At 41.0% G+C, this 17,797-nt stretch overlaps 1 protein-coding gene across 3 annotated transcripts in view; it reads right to left on the bottom strand.

Moving 5' to 3' along the window:
• TPH2 (tryptophan hydroxylase 2) overlaps positions 1-15,139 on the bottom strand; it is an 85,555-nt gene extending 70,416 nt beyond the window's left edge. For 2 of the 3 annotated variants that reach the window (XM_027680769.1, XM_027680770.1), the window contains exons 1-6: positions 15,003-15,121; positions 11,961-12,113; positions 9,437-9,620; positions 9,232-9,332; positions 6,319-6,386; positions 629-825 (exon numbers count right to left, since the gene is read on the bottom strand). In XM_027680769.1, coding sequence (XP_027536570.1) covers positions 629-825; positions 6,319-6,386; positions 9,232-9,332; positions 9,437-9,620; positions 11,961-12,113; positions 15,003-15,107 — 808 coding nt within the window. In that variant the 5' untranslated portion in view covers positions 15,108-15,121. Of the gene's footprint in view, positions 1-628; positions 826-6,318; positions 6,387-9,231; positions 9,333-9,436; positions 9,621-11,960; positions 12,114-15,002 lie in introns of all 3 variants that reach the window. The other variant, XM_027680768.1, reaches the window with a different exon arrangement.
• Between the last annotated feature and the right edge of the window lie 2,658 nt (positions 15,140-17,797).

Here is a 17,797-nt window from a genome sequence, read left to right as displayed (position 1 = left end):
ACCACTTCCCTGAGCAGCCCATTCCAACATCTGTTACCCTCTCCGTAAAGAGTTTCTTCCTAATATCTAACCTAAATCTCCCCTGGCACAACTTAAGACCATGTCCTCTTGTCTTACTAACAGCTGCCTGGAAGAAGAGACCAACCCCCACCTAGCTACAACCTCCTTTCAGGCAATTGTAGAGAGTGATGAGGTCTCCCCTGAGCCTCCTCTTCTCCAGGATGAACCACCCCAGCTCCCTCAGCCTCTCCTCACAGGATTTGTGTTCAAGTCCTTTCACCAGCCTTGTTGCTCTTCTCTGGACCTGCTCCAGCACCTCGACATCCTTCCTGAACTGAGGGGCCCAGAACTGGACACAGTACTCCAGGTGTGGCCTCACATCATGCTTTACATGTTCAGCTGTTTAACTTCTCTCAATTTCATACATGCAATACCTACATAAAACTGTCTTGACTCAAAAAACTCCCTGCTATGGAGAACATCAAAACCAGAATGATATTTCAGGCTAAACCAAAGACCACTGACAATGCTGAGAATCTTTTCATTTAATATGCTTTGTATTCCATACTAAGAAAAAAGAATGTTTTCATTGAACTATATCTATTGATAAACCAAATATGAATCTTACCTTTAAGAAAAATAGAAACATCTTCCAACTGAGGAACATTATCCTCTCTGTATCCACAGTACTTGGTCAGCAGAGGAAAGTTTTTTAAATATTCACGACAGGCATGGGTGGGATAGAGTTTACTGAGTTCCCTAAATACCACCCCCCATGTTTTAACTTCTTCAGCTGTGTACTCCACTCTAGGAATGGGCTGACCACTGTAAAAAAAAAATAAAATACAAAATACATCTGAATACAACTAGGTTCTAGACAGATTATGGATAGTAACATTTCTGCAAAAAGTATTATTTAAATAAAGGCAAACAGAGACTATTAAAACTATTTAAACTATTTTAAATTGACAACTAGATGCTTTTTTCTCAAAATTATTTCTCGATATTATGATGTACATATTCTACCATTTTCTTAGGAACTGTATTTCTTTTTAAACAATCACATTGTTTCTTAATCTTTGCACATATCATAGTAGAAAGATGCATTTCTTATATGCCATATTCCTATACCATGCTAGTATTTCTCCACTTATTGCTAATGATGCCTTCGCAAGTGGACAGCTGAAGATCCCAATTCAGTCTAATGTGTAGTTTCAGTAAGACAGCAGACTGCATGCTCTATACATTCTTTAAAATACACAATATTCACACTGCATCATTACCTAGCATTTTGTGAAGTGAAGATTAGGCAATTACATAGATGCTTAGAAATGTATAGATCCAATTTAAAAATACATATTCATTGTTTAGACTGTTGCTTACATGTGAAGATATGTTTGGAACCCCAAATTCATGCAGGACTACATCATCAGAAAGCTCACCTCAGAGCCAGTTTCACCTGCCTAGCTGAAATTAAGTCTGTAAATACATCTCTCCTTTTTTTTTTAATTCTGCACTGTTCCTCTGCCCTCTCCCATTTACAAAGATGTACAGAAATTGCAAAGCAGGAGCCTTCCAGGGTACCTGCTAAACTGTTTCTGACATTCAAGATTTGCCTTGAGTAGTTACAGCTAATTCAAAACTGACTGATAGTGTGAACAGTGCGAAGACTTCCTTCCAACTTGCACTGCCTTGTACTTAGCTGTAAGGAATTTTCCATGTCATGGTCATGGGGCATCATGTCATGTCATTAATTCCCCCTAGAAATGTTATAATCTTTCTCTGGATTTAATATTCACAATCTATAATATGTAATCTCTGCCATCTGCCTTCTCCTCAGGTATCTTCTTTTGCCGCACTGTAATGATGATGTACAGACTGGTAAAGGGATTCATATGATCCTCCTCCCTTTCATCAGTTCTTATGTCCCATCCCCATGCCAGAGTTGGACAGGTGGGCACTTCCAGCCCAGTACTGCAGCTTCCGCAGTATCCCAGACAGCAGATGAACAGGTATACTGGGCACGGGGAACCCCACTGCAGCAGAAGAACTGCAGTGCTGGGATTTTGCTAGAGGTTGTTGCCCAGTTCATAATCCTGTCTCCACTGTACAAGGTAACAAGGAACGAGCCCTCATGTCACATTTGATTGCTGCTATGCAGTCCCTTCATGCACACGAGAGGATCACCTGCCCTACCATCGTTGTGGTTGTCCCCTCATCTTTACTGAAAACTTACCATTTAATCCCCCTGCCTTTTGCTATATCAAAGGATTTTGATCCATGGCAGTTATCTGTCAGTCAAAGGCTACTTTGTATGAGGTACTTGTACTTGTTAAGGTCTCACCGAATACCCAACACATTCACTAGTATCCTGTCAGCCACTCTTGCAGGCACGCCAAGAATTGCAACACATTTAGTGAAGTATTTCTCATCCACAGAAGCTGCAGTGGGAGTCAGTCCTACAGGTCTAGTATCTGTCTTCCCCCTTAACACTTCATCAGCCTTAAACTGCCTGCCAGCTCATGGAAAGCATAGCACAACTATTCTAAATTGTACTGTACACAACAGGCCCAAGCAGGTTGCTACTCCATCCACTTGGTGTGCCAGAATACCCAGCCTCATCCCTTTTCCTTAGGCCTGACCTCTACGATGGATACTGCGGTATGGGTCAGCACTGGCCCATCAAGAAGTAAGATACACATGCACCAGTGGAAAAACTCATGTTTCTATTGTCACTAGAAAGGTATAAACACAATCAAGGATCTGAAGCTTGTCCACTGCTCACTAAAAGGTTTATAACTCAGTTATTGTTTCAATTAATTCATTAGTACTAAAGTAAGGTTCACTGAACATTAATTCCTTAACAGGATTTATGCATAGGAGAGCCGATCTTACTTCCAGCTTATTATGATACTGCTTTCTTTATCAAGAGAATCAAGGCAGCCAGACTTGAGGGAGGATCTACACCTTTTTCCTTCAGCCCTGCAAACCTCATTTTTCTTACCTTCATATTTCAAAAAGCAGGACCCATCTTGCACTCAAACATTTCAATAAATCACAGAAAAAGCCAGCCTGCATAGCCAGCTTCCTTGTGGCTAAGATGACTCTACAAGCTAACCTAACCTGAATTTTTATTTCTCCTTATTAAAATAGGGTCTTTCCATTTTGCCATGGACATGAGCTATCAACTCATATTATAAATTCCATCTTAAACATTGTATGTTTCCTCCACATTTAATTTTCTCAACACTTTTCTAATCCCTAATCAGTCTCAAAGGACTAATTAGGAAGATTAATGCATTTTCACTATCTTTAGGATAGAAGCTAAGTGAAGGAGGGAGAAATATGGTTTTTTATGGTTTTTTTGGTCCATTTATTTCATACAGCTGATCTTCACTCCTGTGCTCTATTAACATGTCTTCCCCTTTAACACCCAACTCCAGCAAATATCTGCTCCTCCAAGCTCACTTCTTAGTGTTTTTCTCTTTCTCTCTCCATTACAGATGCCACTTTATGTTCAAAGAAAGTAGAGCATCTACCACTATAGAGCAGTCAAAATTCATAAAGGAAATACTGATCTGGGCTTTTCAACTTAACAACTTTTTATGGAGCCAATTCCTTGCAGTCAAATCTCTTTCTTATTTTTTTTAAGGAAACAAGTGTGGTTAGGGGTTTTTTTACGCTGGAAAACGAAAGGTAGAAACACATCAAGCTTCAGTAAGTGATTAGGAAGGTCAGTTACCTGGAAGACACTGGCAGGTGTTTATCCCCAAGGAAAGCAGCCCTTATAACACAGCTGGTCATTTTGCATAAATAAGTAAAAAGACACTAGACCACAGAGGTGAGTGTGATGAGACTGCAGTGTAGCGTCAAGACACCTATAACTCTGAGCTCCACAGCAGGGGTAGCAGAAACAGCTCAGCTGTAGCAGCACAGAGTCCTCCCTGAGCTGATTTGCCTTTCCTCAGTATGGCTTAGGTTGTGCTGCAGCAGAATGCCAAGCATGTCTCCATGGGCCGTCTCTACACATATACCCAGACACATCCTGACTGTACATACCAGCACATATGGCACATCCCTGGGGTTAAGGATAACTACTGCAGGAGACCTGAACTATGAATGAGATTTTGACATGTTAGATAACTGCCCTAAGCACTGGTCTGCTAGTTGTTGTGGTTCTGGCTAAGAATATTTGAAGCCTCCTGTTTTCTCTCTGCTCGCAATAATAGGACAAGTTTGAAATTTTTTAAAGGTTTGGAAAGAGCAGTGGAATAAAGGAGTACATCTGAGCAACTCTGCTGAAGTACAAGATCTGGCCCCCAAATAATCTCTAGTTATTTTATTTTTGTAATGTGCCTGTAAAATGGTTCTTAAGCCTCCAAAATCCAAAGAAGGAAAAGATTTCTCCTTTCTTTTATCTGTTGTTTTGGGGTTTTTTTCTGGGAATATGTAGGATTACTTCATGTGATTTTGTGAAACAATGTTTCTCACTAGTTTCAGGGTGAAAAAAACCTCACATTTTGAAGCAGAAGACCAACTACACCTTAGTACGCCAGCTGCATGACCTTTCCAGCATTAAGCTGAGAGGAAGAAGGGAGGAAGATATTTCCAGCAAGTGAGCAGGTGTGAAATGCATGGCACTACCGCTACTTTCATGGGTAAATGGAGAACTATCCAACTTACTGAAAGAGCCTAGGAGCACACACAGCCTGCCCTCATCCACAGGTATCCACTTGACATTTCTCACTGCACTAAATGCTAGCACTAACTTCACTGCAAGCATTAGACTGAAAAAAACCTAATAAATCAATCAGCTGAAAACAAATATACAAACAAAAAACTGTCTCAATTTACATTTGAAAGCTGGCTAAACTCAGGACTTACCTGGGCAGCCTAGAGAGCTTCTCTACCAAGCAACACTCTGTCCCAGCAGGCTCAGTGTGCTGGGTGGATATCATGAGCACCCAGCTAAACAAATGCCACTGTGGGCAGAAAGGGGAACGAACACTAGCACCTACACATTTGTAAGATTGGTAATAGCTTAATGACAGGAATGGGACAAAAGTAAAGGAAAATTATAATCAGAATTATACGGTCACAAAGCAGAGTTAATACTTCTGTCCCCCCAACCTTCTGCAGGCCCTATACTAGCCTTATAATGAAAAACCTTCCAAAATCCAGTTTTCAATGCTTCCTGACAGGATGTGCCTTCTATAAAGGGAGAAAAAAATTGTGCTTTTCATCTTCTTTAAACAACGTAGGTAGAAATCTCAAAGGAGAAAAATGAAAAACTTGAAGAAGTGTGGTAAAATGAGAAAGATCATGAAATTAGTATGTTCTTTCCCTTGAGAATGAGTGCTTAAGCCTGTTGCAAATAAAACCTAGAGTAGGATTAGAATTAGTTGAATGCTTCTGTGACAAGAAAATTGCAACACAGTAGGTGTTTGTAGGTAGAACAGAAAGTTTCTTAACTTCCAGGGACTGTAGAAATTGAAAATACTGACTTCAAATGGGAAAAAAATCAAAATGAAAAAACACATGCAGTGCATTTGTGCACAGGCACCAGCTCCACTGCAGAGAAATGCACTGACTAAATTCTAAGAAATTTGGAGCTGTGTAGGCAAAATTGATAAATGGCACTTTGCAGCATCCAGTATCATCATAGAATTATTAAGGTTGGAAAAGACCTCCGCAATCATCAAGTTAAACTGGTCCTGCTGGCCACACTATTTCTGATACAGGCCAGGATGCCACTGGCCTTCTTGGCCACCTGGTACACTGCTGACTCGTTCAGATGCTGTTGAACAGCACCCCCAGGTCCTTTTCCACCAGGCATCTTTCCAGTCGCTCTTCCCCCAGCCTGTAGCTCTGCATGGGGTTGTTGCAACTCAACCTGGCACTTGGCCTTGTTGAACTTCACACAACTGGTCTCAGCCCAGTACAGTACATGCATCAAAAAAAGAAATAATAATTTTGGTTTTTAGTGAGCTCTTCCAACTACATTGGGATGCTAGATATGTGTACTCAAAAGTGTGTCAGCGCGACACGCAAACATTTGTAAAATATTTTCTTAAGTCTAAGCATCTGTGAATAAAATGCTGAAGAGAAAGTGCTTGCCTTTCAAATGTTTTACTTGCCTGTATCTGTATCAAAAATGTAACAGGATTCAAGCATCAGGTTTGTAATTTATAGCCCACACTAAACTAGTCCAAGTTTAAAAGATGACTTTGTCTACCGTTAAACTTTATTCTACAGAATTAAATAGAGCATGAATTCTAATTAGTCAGCAGCACAGGGAAGAATTATGCCAGTACTTACTATTTATAGCTCATGGCAAGATCCACAAAGTACTTTCTTCTCTGTCGATAGACATTGTCTTTAAATCCCTTAAGCAAGGAAGAAGAGAGTCATTTACAATAAGGACATTAAATTAGCTATGAGAATTATAAAATAAATCATTACAGTGTTTATTTAGTACTTAGTTGCATTGTATTTTGATTAACATGGTCTACTAGAGTGCAACAGAAAACAAGGATTTCTTCATTTTTTTCTTCACCGAAGTCCCACAGGAGACCATTCAAGACAGTTTTGTGCATAGGTACAGTCATTCATCCAAGATGTTGATACAGGAAACTTTTTCTTGTCATTTCATCTCATTCAAGTTTTCCTTGATCTGAATGGAGATCTACATGCAGGCACATAGCAGAAGAATTTACTTATCCTTAATACATCTTTCTTCACTAGAATCAAGCATCTAGAGATCATAAGCAACTCATTTGGAAGATTCTTATTTCAGCAGTTGCCATCCTAACCAACACATTAGAGACTGAACCATCAACATCCAGCACTAAATAGGTATATTGCTTCAGTTTGAGTTACAAAGGAAGGGCTCTACCTCATGGGCTACAGTAAGCTCATACCTTTTCTATATTAAGTGCAAAAGAGTTGTATAGCACATACACACTGGCCACTTACAGCTCTTTGTGCTATTCAAAATTAGAACATGATCTCTTCTACACATATAAAATATGCAGACACTTCAGGTTTTGCATTAAAAGAGTTAACTTTTTTCAAGGTAGAACTGTCAATCTTTTGAAGATAAAAAGGATAAAGACTTATCTAAGTTCCCCAGTTAGTGGTCCATAAAGTGCATTTAAGTTTTCCCTTATTCAAAGCTGAAAATTAAAATGTCTTTTTTCCTTATTGCTAACATACACAAATGCAAATCACTGAACAGAATGAAAAGATAACATGGCTAGATTTGAAATATTTGTATGAGGTTTCATAAAACTCAGAAGACATTTTACTGCCCCATAACCAAAGCTGTGCTGCTGGGGGAGAGTAAGTGAGGATTTCAGAGGACTGCAGAAAACCTTCCTACACAAAGAAGCTTGTTTGCTGTAATCTGGGGGAGTCTCCTTGTCTCCTTAATACCTTTTGACATAAATGATGAGTTACTCAGGTGAAGACCATTCAAGACCTGGAAAGTCATGGAAGACAGCACAGGGGACTTAAATGCCTGTCAAGTGTAGTGAAACTGAGACTGAAATCATTAGCCAGTATGGAGTGGGTTAGGGCTATGCTGCTGAAGCAGTACTATCCTTACAGGTTCTGTAATAGGATAATTCTCTTTCGTCCTCTGGCACCTACACGGCATCGCTAAGGAAAAGAGCAGATATTTGGAATGGCTTTTTAAAAGCCAGTCACAGATTTACAGGTTTTTACCCCATTTCTAACACCTAGCATGCTGTATGGTGTGTAAATTATGTTTGTAAGAGTTCCCCCAAGGGTAAAATATATATTCATATAATGCAAATGTCTTTTTTTCATTTTCTGTAAAACTGAAGGCAAATTTTCGGCAGAGTGCTACAGTATTTAATGAAGGTACCAGCTCAAAACATAAACAGTATCAATAGTCTGTCACAATCATAAACTCAAAGTTGGAATGAGCTGTCACTACAATCTCTGTTTGAACCAAATTATGGTTAATGGATGAAGATAATCAACAGGCTTTTCCTTTCTGAGAAAATGTGAAGCAAATCCTAGTTTGTCATCAAGAAGCACATGGCAGAAACCAGGATCCTCGAACATGCTCCCTGACTGTGGGCCCACAATGTGGGAAGGGCTCACACATAGCAGAAGTAGCTGTGAATGAAGCAAGATGATAATTATTATTGTGTTTGATACATGGGCGAGTGACACCAGACAGGGAAATGGAGCTGCCAGGAGACATTGTGATGGTGTCCTCCTGGTATGTGTGCAAAGGTGTGAGAATCTGTGCCCAAACTCCCACCAGACCACAGAATGTGTGCAACAAAAAACAAAGGAGACTATCACCTACAGCTGCAGTTTAATCTGACTGTACTACAAAACAGTCTTATGGTCAGATATCTTAGTTTGCTGCCTACTTCCTTTCAGCTGAAACTTTCCTACAATACTAGTTTAATCCAGCCTATTTTAGGAATTAATACAACTAGCTACCACCAGTATCTTTCAGTCAAGTCGTCCAGAGGCAGAAACTGGGATTTATAAAAAGGAAAAATATTTTAACACAAATGCTTTCAATCATCTGCCATCTAAAGACTCAGAGGCTAAGCATTTATGGAAATTAGCTGAAAGACATAAAACAATAACAAAACCATTTTTCTGTCTTTTGCACTGAGCATTTGGCAACACTGCAAACACAGCTTGTGTGAAACGCAGGCTCATCGCCTGCCACCAAAGTCAGGAAATAATGTGAGATACCTTCTCACTTGCTGCATTCATCAGAAGCAGGAACATATTGCTCTGTTTTATTTTGTAGTTACCTCTTGAGTGACAAATTATTCCTTCATAATTCTTTCCTTCATATTTCCTTCATTATTCCTTCATAATTCTTTCTTCTCTGACACCTATTGACAATATCAGTTCTTACCTAAGAGCTACTCATGGCATAACTGAAGGTCGCATTGATCTAAACTCTTTAAAGTTTGAAACCTTTCTATCAACTAGTTAATTTTAAAAAAAAACAAGCATTACAAAAGGGGACATACTTGTTAAACAAAGAATAAGTTCTCTGGAGGACCTCCATCTTGTGTATCCTTCTACAGAAAAGGAAAATTAATTTACTGAAACTACTGAAGAGAGAGTAGTCCCCACGTTCTGAAGACAATCAGCAGTCAACAGACTTTTTATCTGACTGGCAAATAACCTGAGCAAATTATCTACGGGACAATTTTGTGTTACACTTACAGGGTGATCTGCATCCAGCTCAGATCCATACATCAAAACTCTCTGGGAGCATTTGTCCAATTCAGATATCTTCCTGGGGAACCAAGGGACACAGTCGAGATCTGTAGAAGAATGCAAGTTAAACATACTGGAGTGTAAGATTATGGAGATACCTGTGCAAAACGTTTGTCAGTGTCTAAACCAAGTGATACGAAAACAGTCTTGCCTTCTTCATCAGTCCAGATGTTTTCTGGTGGATTGAGAGATACGATATTAGTCTGAAACTTGAGCAACTGGATTAGTTCATTAAATTCTTTCTTACTGCAGTCACAGTCCACAAAAATTTCCACCTCCGAATTCCTTCTCTTTGATTTTCGTGATTCAATATGAACCATACTCACATGTTTTTCCTGTGGAAGGATGAAATAACACATGAAATACAGACATACCAGCAGAAGGGCAATATTGATAGCACATTCTTCAGGAAAGTTTTTCCAGTTATTAAAAGACCTTTTTATTGAAAGTAGTCCCTTTTTGTATTTATAGAATTAGTTAGTGACACATAATAAATACTGATAAAAAAAAATCTGTACGGAAAGTAAAAATAAAATTATTATAGTTAATGAAGAAAGCAAACCAATGATTTCATTTTATCTACCAAGACAGTCTCTTACAGAGGACAATATAACATAATTTTTTTAACAATGCAATTTTATATTATTACTTTTATATTGCTATATTACATTCTAATGCAATTTTATTGGGCAATGTGCATAAATAATGTTAATTTAAATAGACTTGAGCGTGCTTCTTTAAATAGATGCTATTAAACATGTATTACTTTAGTCTCTCTTATAAACATGCGAGGAAGAAAATATTTTTGTGAGAATGTGTATCAGTCCTCACCTATCTATTGTGCAGCAATTATTGATAGCAATAAGCATTAACAGTAATAAAATCGTATTAAAATTAAAATGTAATTCAATTTATTTTCTATTACAACATCCCCATCGAACACAAATCATGCATCAAACATGTGAGTGTAACTACTTCTAGCATGAAAACTTTCCTCTAGGGTATCTCTCAACCACAACTACTGGTCTGCCAAGGGTGTAATACAATGACAGATTACCGTAATGTGCTATGGCTGTCCTGATCTAGTGCTGTGACAGCCTTGCTTCTAAACAGAAGGTTGGATTAGATGACTGCTTTCAAACAATACTTCTATTGACTCTGATTTTTTCCTTTTTTTTGGCCAGACAGAAACTATCTGTTACTTTTCACAACTATCCTTTCACTTACTGAGTGAAGCCAATAAAACATTTTTTGATATCCAAATGGGACAAACTTTGTTCTTGTACTTCCACTTGCCTGCTGTATTTTGCATAAATGGTTAATACAATTTTACATAAATTTACATAAATACCATTTCAGGTGAAGGTCTCTTCTGGTACAGCCAACTAACGGTCTCTGCTTTTACACCTCTGGCTGTACATACATAATTCTTTCACTGGCATACTCCATAATGTATGTATACAGTGTAGCTAACCCACTCACATAACAAATTCACTCTGATCTACCCTAGGGAGAACAAAACCCCACACTTCCCCCTGCAATACTCAAATTGTTGTGACTACATGAATGGGGGTGATATCTCTGCTACATCTTCCAACCACATTTTGAGAGACCAGAGTGACTTATACACCTATTCCCAAGAAGGGGTAGTTGATGTGCAAATCCAAAATTTCAGATATAAACTCACACAAGCAATTAAACCAGACCTGCAGTCAGACACTTAACCCTTGGGGAGAAACTGCATTGAAAACATGACTCCTTCTGAAACTTCTATTCATTCCCTTAGGCTTCCCCTCTTCCTATGAAACACCCTGCTTCCTGGCAGCCTCCCTCCTGTGGGTCTAACTCACCCCTTTTCCCAGGCTGGGGAATGTAAGTATCTAATCTACATCAGCCTTGGGAATCTGCTCCCAGAGACAGCAACTCTGAGTGAGGACTGGCAACATCCAGTGCCCCTACACTTACATCCCTCTGATGGTTTGGCTTTAGAGGCAGGCTCCAGGCCACCTCCTAACTTTCTCTTCACTACACTGCACAGATTGAACAACCTAAGATTTTTATCATACTGCTTTGCTTTAACTATGCTCAGACGTACTTCCAAGCCCTCTTCCATTCATTAAGGTGGCAAGCAGACTACATGCAGTACTAGCAAGCAGTCTGACTGAAAAGTACCAACTGCATTGGGATCTATGGGGAAACAATACTTCACAATTTACCTTCCAGTTAGACACATACGTCCCCTACCCTGCAAGTACTTAAAGGTCTCTTTAACTTCGTGTCCAAACACTGTCCTGCAACAAGGCTGCCGCCGCCACCACCACCTGATTGTGTGTAATTTAGGTTTCAAAGTGCTCTCTGCAAGTGCCTCCTTTCATTGTGGCCTGCACAGACTGCAAATCTAATTCCCAGCATTGAGAGTCACACATTGGAAACCTAAAGTGAATGGTGTAAACATCAGCATCACTGTTAAAACTTCATTCCAGAAAACCCTTCAAGAGCCCAAAACGCTTTGTTGAATGGTCCATAAAATTTTAAGTTACTTTCATTCAGTTCTGCAGAGTGAGTGTAACTGCACTCTATTCCTTCTGCCACAGTCCATTAAATTTATACCAACAAAGAGCCTGACCTCAGTAGCCTTCATCAGTTCAGTCAGTGTAGAGATTTGTAAGCTTTACCTGGAAGAGTCGGAGAGCTTTCACCAATCCACCAACTTCATTCTTCAGGGAAAACACCACAGCTGTCTTTCCACCTTCAGAAACAGATTCACTTTTCCCATTTCCCTTATTCCCTTTCTTTTCCTCATTTTTCCCAGAACTTGATCTGTTTAGCTACAAATGGATAAAGAACATGATCATTTCAGATGAAATTGGGCATTTCCCGCAAAGAGAAATTTTTGTTAGAAAATAACTGAATGGAACTCATCCAGACTTTACTTATTCAAAAGGGAGTGTGTTTACTTAAAATCAGAATCACAGATCAAAGGCAGCTGCTAGAGCCGATTGTGTAAGAGGCCACTCCATTAAAAAAAAAGCTTAAGGAAAAGCATATAAATAGGATACAAATACGATGGTATTACTAGGGCAATACTATCAATAGTAATAAATATGAAGCAAATGAAGACACTCTACTGGAAAAGCCAGCAGCTCTGTTATTCTAACCTGACTATTGCTGCAAAATTGCAGGGATGCTATTCTAACCTGTACCAGTCAATTTACGAAGATTTGCATTGGTCTGTACATTTGTATTAACCATTAAATTTAAAACATAAACTTTACGGTTCTATTGCAGTACAATTAATGCTGTCATGTAACTTTTCCTGAGAAAACAAAACCTCTGTTCATTATACAAACAAGGCGGAAATACAAGCTCAGATTGCACCACAGAATATCAAGCTGGACGGGACCTCAAGGATCATCTGGTCCAACCTTTAACATGCAAAAGCACCGTCTAGACAAGAAGCCCCCAGCACCCCACCCAGCTGAATCTTAAAATTGTCCAATGTGGGGGATCCACCACTCCCCTGGGAAGATTATTTCAATAGCTGACTGTTCTCATTGTGAAAAACTGTACATCCCATAAAAGAGGAGTCAGCTGAGGAACTAAAAAAAAAATACAGAAAATTACACCATCCTTGGTGACTCCTACATTCTTCTCACAATTTGGGAGTCAAAGACTGCTTTAAGCCAAATTTCAGCCAGCATTTTCAAAAAAAAATGCAATTTTATCAGCTTAGATCTTGTTGAGATGCCAGTAGTACAGCTTTTATAGACAATTTTTATAAGATTGACCATGATTTTCAAAAAAACAGCCTGCATTTTCCAATACCCTGTCACAACTTCAGGAGTTGTGACTCCTGAAGAAATTAAATCTCCAGTGAGATGCTGCTTTTTCATAATCCATAATACAGTCACTAAAAATACAAAGATAGAAATTTAAAATCATATACAACTATTTCACATGGATTGAACTTTTACTAATTTATAAAGCAGCTTACAGAAAATAACCTGAAAATGAAGCTTTTCAAACAGATCTTAGAACACCCTTTAAATGGCACAGGTTAAACCAGCCACATTTAAACTAGTTACGGGACATGCTAAGAAGCCTCCGTGGTCTTTTCTCACTATTTATTAAACTACATGGAAACAAACTGGAAAAGCAATTAAGTTTGCAGAATGATATATGAGTGGTTTCACACATGTTTATTTTTTAGCAGCTGATATGATTCTGATCAGTAGGAGATTTTGCCCAGGGATAGTTATGGGGAAGGTCACTTTCAACTTCAGTAACATTTGGGATTTGGCTAAGTCCTTTTCATATACATCAGGCACACAACACCCACATGAAGTGACAAAGGTGCCATTTTTATAGCATCTGTGTTTTTTCCATGTGTGCTGCCTTCTAGAAGCTACATACAGATGATCATGGAGTCAACTGAGTGTCTGAGAATCTCAATATCATCAATTCCTCTGGAAAACAAGGGTGCTTGGCACCTTCCAAGACTGTCACAGGTTCCCTAATACTCTGATGAAATCATTAACTAAAGTGATGACAAAACCCTCTCGAGCATTTGAAACCTATAACACCTATTTGTTATGAGCCCAGTAGAAGAGGCTGAACTCAAATCTTATTAGCCCTGCTAATCAGTACATTTCATAATTAAATAACAAGTAAAAGATCAACTTTCCTGATGAAAATTAATTATCTGGGGCAAGAGCAAGTACTCAGGAAAAAAAGTCATCTATAGCGGAACTCAGTGAAGAAAGTAACTCAAATATAAAGACAGTAAAACAGATTTATTCCATTTAATTCAATACTTCCAATAGAAGTAAAGCATGTACAACTAGCAATATTCCACATTTCAATATAAAGACAATATGCCAGTTCACAACTGGTAGAAAGTGGTGCATTCTGTTGGTTCTACTCAGTTGATCCAAATCTTCATATGTTGCAAAATTTTATAGGAGGCAAAATCCTCATAATTCTAAATATTTCACATATTCAGATCAGGTTGCCTTATTAGCCCCTATTAACATTCTTTATTCTTATTTAGGCATACAGAAATTTATCCCATGCTTGAAATGACCCAAGCACCTGTTGCACCCATACCATCACCTTACAGAGAACTATTTCCACCTCCTGACAGGGTTTTCAGCAGTCTCTGCACGATGCTCCCAGTTGTCCCTGCACCCCTGCCAGCAGGCAGAGAGGCTGGGAACACAGCAGCAAAGCCATCGGCACCAATGCAGTGTGAGTGCAGGCGACTTCTGTTTTACCAAAAACGCTTTATATATCGTCCTGTGAGGCTTACGAGTGCCTTGAAAAGGCAGATTCTGCTGATGCAAATAGCCCGCAGGATTCACCAGAGACTTTCAAAATCCAAGCATTTAAAACCCTCTGAATGGGACCCCGCTGCTTTTCTGTTGTTCCAGTAGCAATATGGTTCCTTTCTGTAGTAAGGCTTGTATTACTAATGAAACTTTTTCTGTTATTTACAGACACTTTTAAGGCAGCGTTTTGAACGAGGCAAAGTTAATTTCACCGGGCCCTGCAACTGCTGAAAAACTACTGACTTGACCGCGAAAAGAAGCGGACGGGGGACGCACGGCGCCCGGCACCGGGTCCCGGAGGGGCCAGCAGACCCGACCTCGACCCACTCGGCGGCTCCCCCCCGTCCCCGCCAGGGTCGGAGCTGCCCCGCTCCCAGCCCCGCCACTTACGGTGAGGCTGCCGGCGGCGGGGCGCTCCTCCGGCAGCGCCGAGTCCAGCGAGAAGCCCCTCCGCGCCCAGTACTTACTGGAGAACATCATCATGGCGGGCTGCATGGGGCCGGCGGGCGGGAGGGGGGCAGCGCCGCGCTCTGCCCGCCTCGCCCGCGGCCGCTCCTTTTATACGCCCCCGCCGCGGCTGATGGAAACATGATTAGGGGACACCCGTCTCCGGGTGACGAGAGCCGCCGGCAGGCGGACGCCCACGGTCCCCGCTCACCTCCGCCGCCGGGACGGGACGGGACAGCACAGCGCAGCGCGGGAAGCGAAGCCGCCCCGGGCGCTGCCCGACCCCGACGCCGGCGGGAGCCCCCGGGGGAAGCTGTGCCCACAGCAGCCGCGGAGGTCCCGCTGCGGAGCGGCTGCCCCCGCCCGCCCCCCAGTCTGCCCTGGGGCGGTCCCTTCCTTTCCCTTCACACCGATGCCCGGCGCGGCTGCAGCGCTCCGAGCCCAGCCCGAGCAGCGGCGCCGGCCCGCCCTGTGCCCCGGCGCGGGCAGGGTGGGCAGCGGGGCAGCGCCGCGCAGAGCTTACAGCACGGGGGCGCTGGGACAGGGCCCAGCTGGGCAGAGCACTGCGGGAGCTGAGCTTCTGCACAGGGAAGTTGTGCAGAGATAGTGATGTGAGAAATTCTTCGATGCAGAAATTCATCTCTCTCCATTTTATAGAGTAACGCTTTGAAAGATATATTAAGGGATAGAAATTAGATCTTGTAAGGAGGACTTAACGTGCCTTATATATCGACGGTAGGTTAAGTCTAACTGCAAGGAGTACTTCCCCCGAAAAAGAGCACTTCACTGGAGAAAGCTGTTTAACCAAGGCAGCAATGGCTGTGGTTTATGCCTGAGCTGTGCAAGGGCCAGATGCTGATCATGAGACTCTCTTCTAACCACATCAGTAAAACAATTAATTACTTGTGAAGGTAAAACAATCCCTGAAGGTCTTTTATATGTATGACAACTTCACTTGTCTCTAAAATACTCGTGTATTGCGGTAAAGATTTATTTATTGGGGTTAAGAATTTGTTTACTCCTTAATTTCAGATTAGTACAGGCTCAGAAATTTTAAGTGAGCAGAAGGCAACTATTGAAACAAGAACTTGACTGAAGTGTTAAAGGTACTCAGTCTCTCAAAACTACTTGTGAAATTTAGGATTTTTAATTTCTCTTACATTCTGAGGTCAAATGCTCATTTTGTGACCTGCCACTGTCACTTGCTCTCCCACTTCCTTCTCACTTCTACCATTTTCCAAAACTTCTCCACTACATCCTTTGGATAAACCTTACAGCATGTAGCACTGAACAGCACATCTGGATTGGGAGCACTATGCCAGTTTCCTTCAAATACATACAGTTTTCTCTGTTCCAATGCTCCAGGTGGGGGAAATTGTCACCACTTCCCCTTGAAAAGCACCATCCGTGACTCACCCGGCAGCCTGCCCAAAGAGGGGCAGCCCAGCTGAATGCAACAGCTGGCTTCACATGGCCCTGAATTGGTATGCACAGATTGAGCAGGAAAAGTTGAAATCAGATTGACGGAAGGTGGGACACTGAGCAGGGAGCTGCACAAGGCAAGTAGCAGGAAGTGTCACTGACAGTACGAAGCTTCATGTCACATCTAACTCAGCCTTCCTTCACAACCTCAAAGCCCTTACTTTTGCAAGACAGCACCTTAGAACTAGAATTTACATATCAGCATCAGTAGGGAATCTGTGTTGTTCTTCTGCAAAGCCAAGACAGAAGCACAACAGAAGATTTGAGACTCTTTCTCCCATGGAGTAGCATTGAATCTTATATTTTATCATAACAAAGAAAAACCAGCAAAAGTTTCCAGACTAAACTGACTGCTGTCAGTCAGATGCCCCCCTTCGAAAAACAGATGGTCATGCTTGATGTTCAGGACCAGGCCAGGTCCACAGATGCCTCAGAACTCCTGGGAGACCTGACGTAAACCCTTTTACACTCACCTTTCCAGAGTTTCCAAAGTGTAGCATGCAATAAGGATCCTTTCATCTGGTTGATGCTAAGTTTGTAATAATATTTGGTTCCTCTAACCAAATGATTTGCCTTTAGTGCAAATCAATAATTTTTGTTATGCTAGCCCACAAAGTTTTACTTAATTTTCTCAGTCAGAGAAAAGCATGTCTTCATGTATTATTAGCTCCGTGTCGTATCCTAAGTTATTGAGATACGTTCCCTGTCCTGTTTTTTCATTACTTTTGATGATAGGAAAGCAAGTTGGAGTGTTTGGATTTTGATATTCCTACCTGCTATGCATGAGATACATAGACACTGTTCCAGCAGTTGAACAATTTATGAGAATAAGATTGCTTAGCACTCTTCAAATGCTCCAGTGACAAAACTGTGCACTACTGAGCTGACTTTTCACCTACTGGCATGACAGAGCATGATTTTATCTACTCTTAGATGCTGGCTCTGCAGCTGGGACGTCACACAACTCAATGACCCTACTACTCGGTAGCCTTGCTACTATCTGTGCAGTAACCGGAGCACAGCAAAGGTTTTCTGTCTCTCTCAACCTCTTCAGGATGACTCACGAATGCAAAACAAACAAAGGTACATTGTGTCAGCAGGTGCTATGTAACAGGCAGGGAAGACTCAAGTGCTTCAACTATTTTAACCATGCTGTCTGCCCATGTATCCCATAGGGAGATTGCCTCTCCCTGGAGAAGTATTTGCAAGTATTTTATAGGTGGATTTTTCCATATCAGTACCACATCAAAGAACAT

Source organism: Neopelma chrysocephalum, unplaced genomic scaffold (assembly GCF_003984885.1).
Source record: "Neopelma chrysocephalum unplaced genomic scaffold, ASM398488v2 Primary Assembly neopelma1_59, whole genome shotgun sequence".
NCBI lineage: Eukaryota > Metazoa > Chordata > Aves > Passeriformes > Pipridae > Neopelma > Neopelma chrysocephalum.
Note: the sequence above shows the minus strand (reverse complement) of the source record. Positions and strands in the feature narration are given on the sequence as shown.